The 18,214-nt window shown below is 37.4% G+C and overlaps 2 protein-coding genes across 2 annotated transcripts; both read right to left on the reverse strand.

The window, feature by feature from the left end:
• Positions 1–2,999: 2,999 nt before the first annotated feature.
• On the reverse strand, positions 3,000–5,447 carry LOC134331867 (regulator of G-protein signaling 8-like). The gene is made up of 4 exons (XM_063013406.1): positions 5,413–5,447; positions 3,862–3,926; positions 3,608–3,774; positions 3,000–3,525 (listed from the first exon to the last, which is right to left on the reverse strand). The coding sequence occupies exons 1-4, from the start codon at positions 5,445–5,447 to the stop codon at positions 3,337–3,339; spliced, it is 456 nt and encodes a 151-aa protein (XP_062869476.1). The 3' UTR covers positions 3,000–3,336.
• Positions 5,448–13,854: 8,407 nt separating this feature from the next.
• LOC134331868 (platelet glycoprotein V) lies at positions 13,855–15,702 on the reverse strand. The gene has a single exon (XM_063013407.1). It carries the CDS (start codon positions 15,700–15,702, stop codon positions 13,855–13,857), a length of 1,848 nt encoding a protein of 615 aa, XP_062869477.1.
• Positions 15,703–18,214: the final 2,512 nt, after the last annotated feature.

The following is an 18,214-nucleotide window of genomic DNA, read 5'->3' on the forward strand; positions in this document are numbered from 1 at the left end:
ATCTCCAACCCAGGACCTAGTCATCTCTCTTGATGACTCTCAAATCAGACCGTCTGATAATGTAAGGAGCCTTGGTGTCATCCTGGATAACCAACTGACCTTCTCTCCTCATGTAGCCAGCATGAAGCGAGCGTGCCGTTTCCTCCTTTACAACATCAGGAAGATTCTACTATTTCTCTCCATGGAAGCTACTCAGATTCTTGTGCAGTCACTTGTAATCTCACGGTTGGACTACTGCAACTCCCTCTTGGCAGGTGCTCCCATGTCCACTATTAAACCCTTGCAACTCATTCAAAATGCAGCTGCTCACCTGGTTTTTAACCAACCTAAACGCTGCCACATCACCCCACTGCTGCGTTCTCTTCACTGGCTTCCTAGGTGCACGCATTCAGTTTAAAAGACTGATGCTCGCCTACAAAGCCAAAAATGGACCAGCACCAAGCTACCTTCAAGGTCTAATCAAAGCCCGCTCTGTACCACACAACCTCCGAGCCACTAGTCTCGCTCGACTTAATCCTCCACCCAGGACTCGAGGAAGACAAGCATCAAGGCTTTTCTCTGTACTGGCACCCAAGTGGTGGAACGAACTTCCTCTGTCTGTCCGAACATTTGAGTCTCTTGCTGTCTTCAAAAGACGATTAAAAACTCACCTCTTTACTAAGCACTTACTGTAAGTGTCTAAAAAGTGCATGAAGCAGAAAACTTTTAATAGTTACACAGTGACATGTACGATTCGCTGTACCTGCATTACAGAATAAAAAAAAACAACAAAAAAAACTGGTAAAAATATATTGCAAAAATTATGAATTAAAAATGTAAATTTTAATAATTGGTAGTAGGTACCCACTGACATATACCACCACACATCTATATTACAGAAAAAACCCTACAGTTTGGGTACAGTAATAAATCATACAATGTAAAATGTAGTTACCTAATAACATGTATTACTACAGCCATTAATATATAAAAATGTCCATTTCACAATTTTTTTTTACATTTTATAATTTCTTTATGTACTAATACTGTGGGACTTTTATTTTATATTGCAAATGCCGTAAGTAGTACAACCAACTAGGTAACTACCACAACCTTTATTTATTCAGTGCATTATTCACTATTATTGGTGTCTAAATCAGAATCCTCTTTACTTAGGCAGACACAATGTGTCTTTGTAATAATACAGACAATTATAGATTACAGATCTTCTGAGTGTTTCAGCCACACCATAAGATCTGTAATCTTATGGAAGTGACTGAAACACTTACACTCAATAATTAGGAGTGAAGTCCACATATTTTTGATTATATAGTGTATCTGTCTGTTAGGTCTGTGATTTACAAGCCATAAGGTGCACGACTATGTACTATAAGTGCAAGGTACTAAAAATGTCTTGCTTATTCCAAAATTATAAGTGTTAGTTGTAAGATGTCTTTATAAATGATCAGTTTAAGCTATGTTGTTGTCACATAATAAACACAGACCTTCATAATCATTTATTATGACCAGATATTCAACTTCTATAACTAACAAATAACTGCTTTTTTTGTTTGTTTTTTTAGCCATTTTGACAATTATCTTGCTATCTTACGCTTTTTAACAAGCACTAGTCTCTGATAGCATGTGTTAATAAGCTACAGTCAAATCAAATATTACAACCCCAAATCAGAATAAATTGGGACTATGGAAAATGCAAATAAAAGTTTGAACCCAAGATATTACATGTTTTGTCTGCTCAACTTCATTTCATTTGTTAATATACCTCCAGTCCTGCATTTCAGGCCTGCAACACATTCCAAAAAAAGTTGACAAATGCTTGAGAAAATCATTGAAATGTTTAAAAACAATGTACCTCAAAGAAAGATTGGAAGGGATTTGCATATTTCTCCCTCTACAGTGCATAATATCATTAAACAATTCAAGGAATCGAGAGGAATTTCAGTGCATAAAGGCCAAGGGTGCCAGCTTAAGCTGAACGCCTGTGACCTTCGATCCCTCAGACGGCACTGCATCAAGAACCGCCACTCAACAATAGGTGATATAACCACATGGGCAAGGGATTACTTTGGCAAACCTTTGGCAAGCACTACAATACAGAGTTACATACACAAATGCCACTTAAAACTTTACTGTGCAAAAAAGAAGCCTTATGTTAACCATGTCCAGAAGCGACGTTGACTTCTCTGGGCTCTGAGGCATCTAGGATGGACCATCACACAGTGGAAACATGTATTGTGGTCAGATGAATCAGCATTCCAGCATTTGGAAAAAATGGACGCCGTGTGCTCCGGACCAAAGACGAAAAGCACCATCCAGACTGTTATCAGCAACACGTCCAAAAGCCAGGGTCTGTCATGGTATGGGGCTGTGTCAGTGGCCCTGGCAAAGGTTATTTACACTTCTGTGATGGCAGCATTAATGCAGAAAAGTACATTGAGATCTTAGAGCAACATATGCTGCCTTCAAGGTGTCATCTTTTCCAGGGATGTCCATGCATTTTTCAACAAGACAATGCAAAACCACATGCTGCACACATTACAAAGGCATGACTGCGCAAGAAGAGGGTACGGGTAATGCACTGGCCTGCCTGCAGTCCTGACCTGTCCACAATAGAGAATGTGTGGAGAATTTTTAAATGAAAAACACAACAACGATGACCTTGTACTGTTGCACATCTTAAGACGTGTTTGCAGGAAGAATAGAACAAAATAAAACCTAAAACACTAAATCACTTGGTATCCTCGGTGCCAAAACATCTTTTAAGTGTGGTGAAAAGGAATGGCAACATTACAAAGTGGTAAATGCTTTACTGTCCCAACTTTTTTTTGGAATGTGTTGCAGGCCTGAAATGCAGGAATGGATGTTTATTAATAAATGAAATAAAATATCCCAGGTTCATACTGTCTGCAATGAAATAAAAGTCAAAGCAAATGTAAGAAGCTGTGTTTTTTATTATATGTATTTTCCATGCTGTCCCAGCTTTTTCTGATTTGGGGTTGTATATGTGGCGCTTGTGCTACAGTCTAAGCACCATTGCTGTACATAAAGAGCTTGATTAAACTGATTTGCAGCCCACTGTTGTGGCCCAGTTAGAAAAGGTTTCTTCAGGATTTACATGAAGTGAATCCAGACTGTTTAATTTATGTTTTCATGAACCCAAATGAAATGTAATAAATTAGTGTTGCAATTTCTTTTACACAATGCGATATTTTACTCTACTCACATGTATTAAGTTAGTCTGTATTGAAAGTATGCACCAAATTCTGATACAAAAGTGCTGCTGTAACAATGCTGGTAAAGGTCCTTTCTCTCTGCATAGATTATCGTTTTACTTTGTCATATATTAGCAACATCCACAGCTAGAGAATCCAGGAGATTCCTGTACATCTCAGATCTCAGAAACCTGGGATATGAGTCACGCTCCATGAGTCCATACACAATCTTTTGGGCCTCATCAAAACTGTGAGATGTTGGGCTCCTAATGTTGCTTCTAATTTTCTCCCTCGTGTGGTAGTCGATGTTTATCTACAATGCAAAAACAAAACTGTTAGAATTTATATATGCTTTTTATGCAGGAAAAACACACAAACCCCCAAATGTTGCTTACCTCTTTAGGGGACCCTGGTTTAATGAACTGGTTATAGACAATTCTGGCTTTGAAGTACATTCTAAGACATGAACTAATTTTCTTGTAGTCCTCACATGTCAACCAGAACTCTATGTTTTCGTCACTGAATTCTGATTTGAGAAAAATGCGAAATGTAGCTAAACCATCTAAAAAGTACAAATTAGTTGTCATAGTCACTTAAAAAAGTAATGGCAAGGTCTTAAATATTAGTAAATAGAAAAACAAACATTTACATTTTGACTTGAGAAGTTGATTCAGAGACTGGGACCATTGCAAGGTGTCCTGAAAACTTAGCCTGCTGTAAGAAAAAAGGTAACTCAATGATCAACCATCACTTAGTTAAATATATCAACAGGGAAGAATATTACAGTGTTAAAGCAAGACAAACACAATACAGTGAGGCTACAGAATCTTTTAACTACTTCAGTTTTTGTTATTTGACATTATATCAGCGGGCCCCAACCTTTTTTGCACCATGGACTGGTTACATATAAGATATAATTTCACGGACCGGCGGGGGCGGGGGGATTTAAAATATAATAACTATAGAATGGAAAATCAGTGTGAATCCTGAGCTTTTTTTGCTGAGACACTGCTCCCACCTAGTGGTGATTGAGGACAATAACACATGAAGAGTGTTGGAAGTTTAATTGCTCTTGTAGTGATCACTAATTATTTATTTTTTCTGTTTGGTCCTGTAATAAATGACCCACGGACCGGTACCGGTCCGCGGCCTGGTGGTTGGGGACCGCTGCACTATATGGCCAAAAATATCTGGACACCTTACCACCTCTGGACACCTGGACAAAGATCCGATTGATATCCCGAAGCTCTACACTCTAGGCTACCACTGTCCCTAAAAACTGTCATAAAAAATTTCATGTAGGAGTAATGTGCAGGTGTCCCAATAATTTTGTCCTTATAGTGTATTAATGCTGCAAATAAAACATTTTTGTTATAACAGTTTTGTTATTTAAAAAAGTAGCACCATAGCAACAGCAGTAATGATGAACATGAATGAGCTTTCTAAAGTTGCAGAACAACCTAACAACAGTTACACAGTAAATTATTAGCAATAATGCAATTAATAAGCAATAAACAGCCATCTCCATTTCTTACCCCATGTAAAACTTGTCTGCTAAAAAGGCTAATCTACATGTTTAAATGAGCATTTAGATATTCTGTCTTAAAATTTCTGACCAGCCTCAAAGTAACCGTAACCATGGAGCATCAAAGACAGTTTGCCAAGAATAATGGGTCAAAATTGAACCCATAGTGCCTTAATGCTGTCACTGCAAAAAAAAAAAAAAAACATCCGAAACATCTAGGTGAACCCTTACCTTTTTGTGCCAGATGACTGGAAAAGCATATTTTGTAGACGCCACATGAAGATGTTTTTGGAATGGAGATAAATTCAGCTAATTTTGGTAATTCTCTATTCACACATACATAACTACACCAAAATCAGCAGTTATGCTATACACATCTAGTGTATTCCAGTGTACAGAAACATATCCCAAAAGAGCAAACACAATAAATGAATGTTGCAATCTTCCTTCTTCTGTTTTTCTTGCAATTTCCACCTGTGTTAAAATGCTCTATACTCAGTGAACAGGCTTGGCGTGTTAGCTACAACTTTGTAGTTGTTTTTGAAGTTATGATGCACTTGGTGCAACAGCTCTTCGGCATCCTTGTTTTCTGCTTTAGTTGTTAAAGGCTGATTTTAATTTTAAGAACTTATGAACCATGGCAAAGAGGAAGCCCTTTAACCCTTCAGCCTTTACCCCACCCAGTCATACTGCAGTCTATTGAAGTCCATTGCCGCTCTTTCACACAAAGCATGGACTGTTTCCCTGTATTTTTAGCCATGTAAATAAGTGTGTGCCAGTAAAATAAAAGATAAGCAAATGTTGTTTTGTTTGACTGGCCCTTTTAATAATCATTGTGATAAACAATGTGTCTTGGATGCGTGATATGGAAGTATGTCATTCTTGTTTTCTTATTTTAGAAGCCTCAAAGTACTGCAGACATCCTGCTAGTTTTCTGGAGAGGATCTGATAAAGAATATTTGCCTGAACAACACACAGTACTGTACAAATAAGCAAATATGTTTTCTCAAGTATTTACTTACGACCCCAAATCAGAAAAAGTTGGGACAGCATAGAAAATGCAAATAAATAAAAAAAACTGAGTTTCTTACATTTACTTTAACTTTTATTTCATTGCAGACAGGATGAACCTGAGATATTTCATGTTTTATCTGCTCAACTTCATTTCATTTATTAATAAACATCCATTCCTGCATTTCAGGCCTGCAACACATTCCAAAAAAAGTTGGGACAGTAAAGCATTTACCACTTTGTAATGTTGCCATTCCCTTTCACCACACTTACAAGACGTTTTGGCACCGAAGATACCAAGTGATTTAGTGTTTTAGGTTTTATTTTGTCTTATTCTTTCTGCAAACACGTCTTAAGATGTGCAACAGTACGGGGTCGTCGTTGTTGCATTTTTCGTTTCAAAATTCTCCACACATTCTCTATTGGGGACATGTCAGGACTGCAGGCAGGCCAGTCCAGTACCCGTACCCTCTTCTTGCGCAGTCATGCCTTTGTAATGTGTGCAGCATGTGGTTTTGCATTGTCTTGTTAAAAAATGCATGGACGTCTCAGGAAAAAATGACTCAATGTACTTTTCTGTATTAATGCTGCCATTACAGAAGTGTAAATGACCTTTGCCAAGGGCACTGACACAGCCACGTACCATGACAGACCCTGGCTTTTGGACTTGTTGTTGATAACAGTCTGGATGGTCCTTTTCATCTATGGTCCGAAGCACACAGTGTTCTTTTTTTCCAAGAAAGACCTGAAGTGCTGATTCATTTGACCACAATACACATTTCCACTGTGTGATGGTCCATCCTAGATGCCTTCGTGCCCAGAGAAGTTGACGCTGCTTCTGGACATGGTTAAAATTTTTTGCACAGTTAAGTTTTAAGTGGCATTTGTGCAAGTAACTCTGTTTTGTAGTGCTTGACAAAGGTAATCACTTGCCCATGTGGTTATATCAGCTATTTTTGAGTGGTGGTACCCGTCTAAGGGATCGGAGATCATGGGCATTTAGCTTAGGCTTGCACCCTTGGCCGTTACACACTGAAATTCCTCCCAATTCCTTGAATCGTTTAGTAATATTATGCACTGCAGAGGAAGAAATATGCAAATGCCTCCTAATCTTAATTTGAAAACATTGTTTTTAAACATTTCAATAATTTCCTCATGCATTTGTTGACAAACTGGAGATCCTCTGGCCATCTTTGCTCATCAAAGACTCAGCCTTTCCTGAAAGCTGCTTTTGTACCAAACCATGATTACAATCACCTGTTGACATCACCTGTTCGGAATCACATCATTATTTAGTTTTTTTACCTCATTACTAGCCCTAAATTGCCCCCATCCCAACTTTTTTTGGAATGTGTTGCAGGCCTGAAATGCAGGAATGGATGTTTATTAATAAATGAAATTAAGTTAAGCAGACAAAACATGAAATATCTTGGGTTCAAACTGTCTGCAGTTAAATAAAAGTCAAAGTAAATGCAAGGAACACTGCATTTTTATTTTATTTGCATTTTCCCAACTTTTTCTGATTTGGGGTTGTATTTATTTACTTTTTAAAGTAATGCCCATCCTCATCTGGTAAACCTCTTTAGTAATTTCACTGAATTATGGCTTCCAACATTTCTTTATGTGTTGGGAATATGCTATGCAAAATGTGCTATGAGTTAAGATGTGAAGTCATCTAACCAGCAGAGTCAAATGTGATAGTCTGCACACACCACCATTAGATTTGCTTGTGGATGCAAATGAGTAAAACTGTGGGTTTTACTCATTTCCCTGTTGTTCTCATGACAGAATATTTTGAAACTGACAGGAATCATAGTATGTGTGTGTGTGTGTGTGTGTGTGTGTGTGTGTTTATGTACAACTCTACAATTATTCGCACCTTTGGTAAAGACTAGTAATAAGAGTTATAAGTTTGATGAATTAATCGCATACTGAAAAATAAAAAGTAAAACATTTATCTTGAAGAAAAAAACACTCATTAAAAAATAATTGTTTTAATAAAAAAATTCCACACTTATTGCCACACCTGCATTTAATATGTCAGAAAACCTACCTTTACCAATAAAACAGCACTTAATTTTCTCCTGTAACGTTTTAAGGTTGGAAAATGAAGAGCTGGGAATTTTAGATTAGTTCTCTTTAGGGTCCAAGATCCAAGATCTCTTCTGGATTCTCCTTGGATTAAAAGCACTGAGATGGCAGAAGCTCGATTTTGTGTTCAGTAAAACATTTTGTGTTTATGCAAACATATGTTTTGGATCACTGTCCTGCTGAAAAAAAAATCCTGGGAGATGGCAACAGATTTTAATTAAATGTGTCCTGGTATTTCAAAAAATCTATAATGGCATGTAGTTTAACTGACAAAACTACAAAGAATTGACTTTTAGTGTTCCGATTGACCAACATAATTGTATTTTGTAAATATAAACAAATTTTGAATTTGATGCATGCAACACAATCCAAAAATTGGAAAGGGCTGAAATGTTTAAAAGTTATTTAAGTTAGAATACATTCCAGGTAAGCAGGTGATATAGTAACAGGTAATGGTATCATAATTGTGCATAAAATGAGAATCCGTCATCGCTCAACACTTTGTGCCAAACTTTATTAAAGGATGGTCAATAGGTCAGAAAAGACCACTTCATAAGGCAATATTGCAAATAAATTAGGTCTTTTATCTACCATATTTACCATTTATAAAGTTGTGAAAATCTCAGTCTGTTTAGGGCAGAAACCATTGTTGAATATGCATGACCTTCAAGCCCTCAGATGGCACTACATAAAAATGCAGTGTTCCTTACATTTACTTTGACTTTTATTTGATTGCAGACAGTTTGAACCCAATATATTTCATGTTTTCTCTGCTCAACTTAATTTCATTTGTTAATAAACCTCAATAAGGTAAGGTAATAAGGTAAAAAAACTAAATAATGATGTGATTCCGAACAGGTGATGTCAACAGGTGATTGTAATTATGGTTTGTTACAAACGCAGCATCCAGGAAAGGCTGAGACTTTGATGAGCAAAGATGGCCAGAGAAAATGATTAAAATGCTTAAAAACATTCTACTTCAAAAAAGATGGGATTTGCATATTTCTCCCTCTACAGTGCATAATATCATTAAACAATTCAAGGAATCGAGAGGAATTTCAATGCATGATCTTCAATCCCTCAGGCGGCACTGCATCAAGAACCGCCACTCAGCAATAGCTGATATGACCACATGGGTGAGGGATTACTTTGGCAACCTTTGGCAGGCACTACAATACAGAGTTACATGCACAAATGCCACTTAAAACTTTACTGTGCAAAAAAGAAGCCTTATGTTAACCATGTCCAGAAGTGGCGTTGACTTCTCTGGGCTCGGAGGAAACTAGGATGGACCATCACACTGTGGAAATGTGTATTGTGGTCAGATGAATTAGCATGCCAGGTCTTTTTTGGACAAAATGGTACACTCTGAACCAAATACAAAAAGGACCATCCAGACTGTTATCAGCAACAAGTCCAAAAGCCAGGGTCTGTCATGGTATGGGGCTGTGTCAGTGCACTTGGGAAAGGTAATTTACACTTCTGTAATGGCAGCATTAATGCAGAAAAGTACATTGAGATCTTAGCGCAACATATGCTGTCTTCAAGACGTCATCTTTTCCAGGGACGACCATGCATTTTTCAACAAGACAATGCAAAACCACATGCTGCACACATTACAAAGGCATGGCTGTGGAAGAAGAGGGTACAGGTACTAGACTGGCCTGCCTGCAGTCCTGACCTGTCCCCAATAGAGAATGTTGCACATCTTAAGACGTGTTTGCAAGAAGAAGGGATCAGAATAAAAGCTGAAACACTAAATCGCTTGGTATCCTCTGTGCCAAAATGTCTTTTACGTGTGGTGAAAAGGAATGACAACATTACAAAGTGGTAAATGCTTTACTGTCCCAACTTGTTTTGGAATGTGTTGCAGACCTGAAATGCAGGAATGGATGTTTATTAATAAATGAAATGAAGTCAAAGTAATGTAAGAAGCTCTGTGTTTTTTTTTTATTATTATTATTATTTGCATTTTCCATGCTGTCCCAACTTTTTCTGATTTGGGGTTGTAAATAAATATAACCACATGGGACACGTTACATAAAGAAAAACCATACATCAGTTCACATGTGCCATGGTCATAAGTAATGTAACATTTACATGTTTATGTAATATTTTCATTATTTTCACTCACTGAGTAATATTTTCACAATATTATGTATGGCGGATGATAAAATACCTCAATTATTCTCAGTCTAGCATTGAGGAAGGTTTGTGAAACGATTGACAATTCTCTCACAAAATGGTGAGCCATAACCCATCTTTGCTAGCAAAAACATGAGCCATTGGTGTGTGATCATCTTACCAATCCACCTGCTCTTTGTGGAACCTTTTCGAAACAGTTTAATTTGGATGTGTTTCAGGTATCAAATTCAAAATTTGTTTAAATTGATAAAATACAATTTAGTTGGTCACACAAAGATTAAATGTCAGTTTTTGCCAGTTTAAAGGTTTGAGGGAATGAATAAATCACAAATTATTTTTATAGCATTTTACAAAATGTATTTTTCAGAAAATGGGGTTTGTGTATATGGTGGATTTTTGTGCCCTTTATTGTGTTGTGTATTTGATTTTGAATAAATTTAACTGCCATCCTAAAACAATGTTTTAGTGTTTTTAAAATGTAATACAGTGTATAAATAGAATTTAACATTTTAAAGCTCTCAATCATAAAAGTATTTGAGTTTTTGCTGTGCTGTGACCTTTTGTCATCTTGAGATGTGTGTATAAATCAAATGAAATTCCAAGTTGCAAGTTGCATTTAAATGTAAAAAAAACCATTGATTGTAAAAGGAATGTGGATCACTTGGTTTATACCATATCATCTGTGAAATATGGTGGTGGCAACATCAATCTCGCCATCCAATTTGACAGTGCTTACAATTATCTGCCATGAAAAAAAAAATGCATAAACCGCTGAATTTCAGGTGTGCAAAGCTTGTAGCGACGTATTCAAGAACACCTAGGGGGCTTCTACAAAGTATTAAATAAATTAAAGATGTTTAAGCAACAAAGATAAAAAAGTATATATTTAGAAATGTGTGCTCAGCTGGCACAGCATACTATTAACCCTCTGATGCATAGTGTTTACTACAGTGAACAGCTATTTTTACAAGCTTAAAATACATATCAACCCCTACAGTGGACACTAAACTATTGTTTACAATAGTTGCATAAGTAACAGATATGATCTTTATCATATAAATAGAGCATGAGTGCAGTATGCAGTAGGGAGGCATACAGGATAGTAAAGGAAATCCCATTCAAGTGATGATGATTTAAGTAACTGTGAGGATACTGTGGCTGTCAGATAAAGAGATATGAAAATGCAAACAGATGCCACAATGCTGCATGCACATGGAAAACCAAATACATCTGTATGCAGTGTTATATGGCTGTGTGCCCAGGGTGCTTTGCAAACTTTTGCATGTAGATATTCATATTTTCCACATTATTCATCAGTCTGTCATCAAATTACAGTGATGAATGCAGTCCACTAGAATAGACATGTGAATAACTTTATTAAAAAAAAAATCCTTTACTTTATAGACAAAATCCTGACTCAGACCCACTACCAGGTTTGAAGCTCAGCTGTGCATTTGGCTGGCCAGGTGTCTACACAGATATGATTGGCTATGTCTGACTGAGGGGGATTTGGTGGTGACTGATGTCCTGCAATGGACTGGCAACCTGTCCAGAGTATTCCTACTTTGTACCCAGGGTTTCTCATTGAAACCTAACCTGACACAAACCTGACAGGATGAAGAGGTTAAAATACAAATAAAATAAAAATATTTAGGCACTATACAGATGTATTATTATAGAATATATGTTAGTATCATCATGGCTGAATAGACAATGCACTACCCTATAAATATTCAGTTTCATATTTTATTAATAAGGAGTAACATGTTTAAAGCACATTTAAAAAGACACATTTTAAAAAGACAAGTCAAACAACTGACAGGGGCATCTCTGGGGTTAAAGAGAAAAAATCCCCAAATTGGTTGCCAAGGTGACCCCCAAAAATACACATAATACAAAATACACATAGAAACAATAAGAAGAAAAAAAGAAAGAACTAAATCCCCCTCCCCCAATATCAGACATGCATATGTAAACTTTATACAAAGTCAGTGTATAATCAAAACAAGATAATAAAATACAAATACAGTACATCATGTTGGTTGTATTGTTGTGCTGTTAGCTCCTATATACCCAATAAAAGTCAGAAAAGGCTTCCATAAACTATACAATTTCTCAGTGGAACCCCTGATAGTATGTCTAATCTTCTCTAGTTTGAGGTTATGAATGATTTCTGTAAACCACTGGCCATATGTAGGTGGAGCAGGGTCTTTCCAATAAAACAATTACTTACAAAGAAGTATACTGATTTCATTATTTATTGTATTTTTTTTGCAGTTCATGATTTAATATATGTGCATAATCAATATGCATAATCAATTCACCTCAAATAATCAAAAGTGCACATACACCGATCAGCCATAACATTAAAACCACATCCTGGTTTCTACACACACTGTCCATTTTATCAGTTCCACTTACCATATAGAAGCACTTTGTAGTTCTACAACTACTGACTGTAATCCATCTGTTTCTCTACATACTTTTTTTGCCGCTTTCACCCTGTTTTTCAATGGTCAGGACCACCACAGAGCAGGTATTATTTAGGTGGTGGATCATTCTCAGCACTGCAGTGACACTGACATGGTGGTGGTGTGTTATAGCATGTGTTCCTGGTAAGAGTGGATCAGACACAGCAACGCTGCTGGAATTTTTAAATACTGTTTCCACTCACTGTCCACTCTGTTAGACCTACCTAGTTGGTCCACCTTGTAGATGTTAAGTCAGAGATGATTGCTCATCTATTGCTGCTGTTTGAGTTGGTCATCTTCTAGACCTTCATCAGTGGTCACAGGATGCTGCCCACAGGGTGCTGTTGGCTGGATATTTTTGGTTGGTGGACTATTCTCAGTCCAGTAGTGACAGTGAGGCGTTTAACTCCATCAGCATTGCTGTGTCTTATCCACTCATACCAGTACAACACACACTAACACATCACCCCCATGTCAGTGTCACTTCAGTGCTGAGAATGATTCACCACCCTAATAATACCTACTCTGTGGTGGTCCTGACCATTGAAGAACAGCATGAAAGGGGGCAAACAAAGCATGCAGAGAAACAGATGGACTACAGTCAGTAACTGTAGAACTACAAAGTGCTCCTATATGGTAAGTGGAGCTGATAAAATTGACAGTGAGTGTAGAAACAAGGAGGTGGTTTTAATGTTATGCCTGATCGGTGTATATAAAGTTGTTCTCTTACATGCAAAACATCCAAACAACAGAAACCAAAAACCCAGCAATAGAAAAACATAAGAACCCAGTCAGTGAAAAAGCCAATTAATTGGGCAAAAGACATTTTACATTTACATTTTCTGCATTTTAGCAGACACTTTCATCCCAAGCGACTTACAGTTCTGTGACAGTATATTGTCTAAGCAACTGAGCCAGCGGCCTTTCGATTACTAGTCCAGTACCTTATCCGCTAGGCTATAACTGCCTTTGCCTTATATGTAACTGCAAAAGTACATTAGGCCATTTACATAAAACAAATGATGTTTTGTGGCATCTATTTGGGTAAAACCCTTTTAGCATAGCTGTGCCATGGGCACAAAACAAGGTAAAAAAATATATGGCTTGATGAATTTGATATAAGCCCTAAGTTTAGCCCAATTTAACACCACTGAAATAAACTGGAAGGTCAAATATACATTATATGGCATCCATGTTCAAAACCATAGGAAATAATATTAAGTACACCCCTCACAAACCCCAAGTTCATTACTGCCAACCTTGAGCATAAAATACACTTGTTTCATTAGGTAATACAAGGGAAAAATGATACAAATGCAATTTGTATAAAGTTTGCCTTTAAACATCTGACATTTGTACTGTATATCTATAATTGTTACATCAGCTATGACTGTTACACCTAGTAACAGCTGTCCCACATCACTTTGTTAAGACAATGTAATGCATAAACACTGGTTATGATCAGACTAACACCAATGAATAACATAACAATATGCAAAGCTATCATAAATCCACTGTACAGGCCAGTAGTTGGAACTGTCCAAAGATAAACCCAGTTCTGATGCCAATTATGGTGAACAATATCAGGACTGTTATGAAGAACAACAGCATCATCAAATGCATAAAAGAGTGTTGCATCAGTGGAGGTGGGTGAGGTGGTCAAAAGTAAGCTGTAGAGTTCAAGGCTTGAGGTTGATGGGAGTTTAGTGGTGGGCACCTTGCTGGTGGTTGTACTTTGTCCAGCCGTAGCAGTCGAAGATTGTGGTATAGTTCTTTTTGGCATGCTAATGGCAGCAGTAGTCTGAGGAATATACACATCCTGGGATAAAGTGGTAATGTCACATCGAAGACTGTTGTACTTTACTGACACCAATGGGTAGTTTTGTAGGTAATAAGGTTCATGGCATAACAAATCATCTAAATCAGCAAATATATTTTGGTTATTATTGATCCATGTTGTGAAGTTGAGAAGACTGCATATACAGCTCCATTTGTTGTCTTTAAGAGTAATCGATTGAAGTGCAGTTGGACCCACAAAGATATTTCCTGAAAGGAAGCTTAGTTTGTTGCTTCTAAGCTCAAGTTTTGTAAGACTTTTAAGGTTTTGAAAGATCTTTGCTGAAAGGGAACTGAGCATGTTATCATTGAGCAGCAGGATCTTTAGGTTGGTTAGGGCTGAAAACTGGTCTTGGTGCAGATCCTGAAGATTGTTGTTTTTTAAAGAAAGCTTTTGAAGATTGTGTAAACAGGAAAATAGGTCCTTTGGCAATGAGCTAAGTCTGCCATTCATGTGTAAATTCAGCGACTTGAGGCCAGTCATGTTAGTAAAAAGGTTCCAGGGAACAGTCTTAAGATTAGTATAATACAAATAGATCTCCTGGAGTCTTGGCATATGACCCACTAGTTGATCTGGCAATGTTATCAGGGGGTTGTTATAAAGTGTAAGCTTAGTAAGGTTGGGTAGATAGTAAAAGCTTTCTGCTGGTATGTACTGGAGTTGGTTGCCAGACAGTGTCAAGGTCAGTAAAGAGGGCATGTGCCAAAATAGCCGTGCAGGGATTTTTCGGATTTGGTTTTTATGCAGCATGAGCACCAGTAGGTTATTTAGTCCATCAAAGGAACCTTCCTCCAGAATCTCCAATTGGTTGGAGTATAGTATCAGAGATTTTAGGTGTGTCAGATTTTGGAAAACCATTGAAGGAAGTGTTTTAAGTAAGTTCCCACACAGATTTAGATGATTTAAGTTTATCAAATCCTGAAAGACTTTGTCACCCAACTGGGTAATTTGGTTTTTGCTGACGTCCAGATCTGTGAGATTGCGAAGTTGTTCAAACATGTCTGCACTAAGAAAAAACAACTTATTCTTGTCCATATGAAGCTGTTCAAGGTTTTCCAGACTGCTAAACACTTTTGGAGGAAGAACAGATATGTTGTTTGATGAGAGCACCACTGACCGAAGCTGAGAAGCTCCATAAAAGGCTTCTGGGTGGATGGTGGTAAGAAAGCCGTGGCTAATTCTGAGTCTCTGTAGGAGAGGAAGAGGCTCAAAACTTCGGGCAGTAAGAACTGTAATATGGGTGTTATTGAGATTGAGGCGGAAAGTTTGAGTGGCATCCACAGATGGTATTTCAGCTATATCCCCTCTGCACGCAACATCTCCATTTTCAAAGCAATCACAGCTACTTCGGCAAAAAAGACAGATGGGAAGCTGTGACGCCAAGTTCAGTAGAAGGAGGATGAACCACATGTTTTCAGGCTGTGGGAGAGCACAGAATTACAATCACAGTACATTAATTTAATTCTTATTCTTTATTCATATGTTGTGAGGCAACAAAATGAAGATATTTATTATTGAAATGGTCTGTAATGTATGTTTACAAGACTTTGCAGAGAGATAAACAAAGGCCAGGGTTTTTATAGTCCAAAATGGCTGCTGATTAGGCTCAGGTGAGCCACCAGCCAGCTAGTATCAGGTGAGGGTGCCCTCTGCTGGCGAGGAGGGGAACCAGCAGCCTCAGATGTGACACTTAAGTCCTAAAAACTCAGCATTTCTGTGTAGAACTGAAGTATGTCTTGCACATTTGTGCAGTTCTTGATACACTGCCAGACTGTGTTAAGTGACAATGGTTTTCTGAAGGACTCCCAAGCCCATGTGGCTATATTTATCACAGCAGCACGACATTCGCAATGCACCTGAGAGCTCAAAGGTCATGCAGATTCAGCTGTGATTTCTGGCTTTGCCCTGCATGGACTGAGATCGCTTTTAGATTCCCCCAATCTTTTCATAATATAATGAACATTAGATGATGAAATAAATTATTTGCAATCTTGCATTGAGAAATGCTCTTTTTGAGCTGACTGACAAAACCCATCTTTGGTGGATCCTTCTTTTTATATCCAATCATGATTCCCTCACCTGTTACCAAGTCACCTGCTTATTGTGAAAAGCTGTAGATTGAATATTCTATAAATGTTTCTGTTAGTCCCAACTTTTTTGAAATGTGTTGCAGGTATCTAATTCTAAATTTGTCTATATTTAAAAATACAATTAAGTTAATCAGTGAAATCATCAGAATTATTTTATTTGTGCTTTTATCAGTTCCAAAAAAATAGAAATGAACAAATCATTGATTATTCTTTTTACTTGGCTTTACACGTTTCAATTATTATGGAAATAAAGGTCTTTAGTTTAGCTGGAAAAATCTGTGGTTTTGCCCAATGAAATGTATAAATTAATACTCTTTAAAATGTATTTATTTGCACATTAAGATACTAAATAAAAACAAAACAATCAGTTTAATCGTTACAGTCACATCATCCCTAGATACATACTTTGTACCTTTCATACTCATCTTAGAACACCCCTCTGGAATTATATAACAGTAACACATATTTCCTCTTTAATGAGTTCCCAATGCAACAAAAGATCTACTGAACTGTAATAAATGAACTAAATAATCTCTAAATGTTTTGCCTACCTTACTTGTGTGTCACAGAATGTCTCACTGGAATGACACAACTGCCTGTCATTGAGTTGTTTATAAATTGGATCTTTGTTTCTACAGAAGAGTGAAGGAAGTCTGAATTTACCCTGACAAGAATAATTTCCTTTTCTGTTAGTCTCATTGTCTTTATCTCTCTCGTTCCTTTGTACTGTGAGGAAATGGTTACAGAAGTATTATGTTTCTTTTTTTGCATATTCATCAAGCTTGTTTAAGATCTTCAGACTAAAATGAATTACATCTGGGTCAACTAAATAAAAATAACTATTAAAAAAGATTAAAAATTACTCTTAAAATATTAAAAAGTGTTTTTTTTAAGAATTATAATTAGATTAAATGAACAAATACAATGTTGATAAAATAAATGTAATTATAACAACAGTTACAACAAATTAAAAGCATAAAGAAAATAATTACAGTTCATCATACTTTAGTCTGTTATTGAGTTTTTGGAAATTGTGAGTGCAGTCACTGCAGATGACGTCCAGAAATCCAGCAGGAACAGCGCTATTGGCATGGCAGCCACAGCTCGGAAAAGATGTTCACGTCAGAACAACCTGAAGGTAAAAAAAAAAAAGAAAATGTAGTAAATAGAATAGAATTCCTTTATTTGTCATATATACATATACATGTGTACAGTAGAACGAAACTTCTTACTTCACATACCCCAGCTTGTTTGGAAGCTGGGGTCAGAGCGCAGGGTCAGCCATTGTACGGCGCCCTTGGAGCAGAGAGGGTTAAGGGCCTTGCTCAAGGGTCCAACAGTGGCTGCATGGCAGAGCTGGGATTCAAACTCTCAAACTTTCAGTTGATAGCCCAAAGCTCTACCCACTAGGCTACCATTGTTCCTAATATGAAATATGATATGAACAAAATCAATAACACGACATGAGACTCCAGCATCCATAATTATTACAGCATAACTAAAAGGGAGAACTAGAAAGTAAAACAGCCGTGACGGCTCTCTCAGGACATCAGTGCCCACCTCCTTCACCATCAACAAACCTGAGTGACAGATATGTGAGAGGCAGAACAACAGCAGCCCAATATCCATAATCACTGCAAGTCTATATGACCTTGACCCCCCAAGCTCTGCACCAAATTCTAAGTTTGTGGGCTGTGTGGCCGCAAACACTCACTCACTCTCTTAACCGCTATCCAATTAGGGTCGCGGGGGGATGGTGCTGGAGCCTATCCCAGCTTTTCAATGGGCGCAAGGCACACAGTAACACCCTGGACGGGGCGCCAGTCCATTGC

Source organism: Trichomycterus rosablanca, chromosome 17 (assembly GCF_030014385.1).
Source record: "Trichomycterus rosablanca isolate fTriRos1 chromosome 17, fTriRos1.hap1, whole genome shotgun sequence".
NCBI classification, from domain to species: domain Eukaryota; kingdom Metazoa; phylum Chordata; class Actinopteri; order Siluriformes; family Trichomycteridae; genus Trichomycterus; species Trichomycterus rosablanca.

What these genes read in the sequence shown, in the direction of transcription:
- LOC134331867 (XM_063013406.1), bottom strand. Translation starts at nt 5,447, where the DNA reads ATGGACTTCAATAGACTGCAGTATGACTGGGTGGG. An exon ending in CTGCAGTATGACTGGGTGGG is followed by an intron (nt 3,927 to 5,412) that starts GTAAAGGCTGAA and finishes TTTTTCTTACAG; the next exon opens with CAGGCTAAGTTTTCAGGACA. An exon ending in AACCAGGGTCCCCTAAAGAG is followed by an intron (nt 3,526 to 3,607) that starts GTAAGCAACATT and finishes TTTGCATTGTAG; the next exon opens with ATAAACATCGACTACCACAC.
- LOC134331868 (XM_063013407.1), bottom strand. Translation starts at nt 15,702, where the DNA reads ATGTGGTTCATCCTCCTTCTACTGAACTTGGCGTCACAGCTTCCCATC.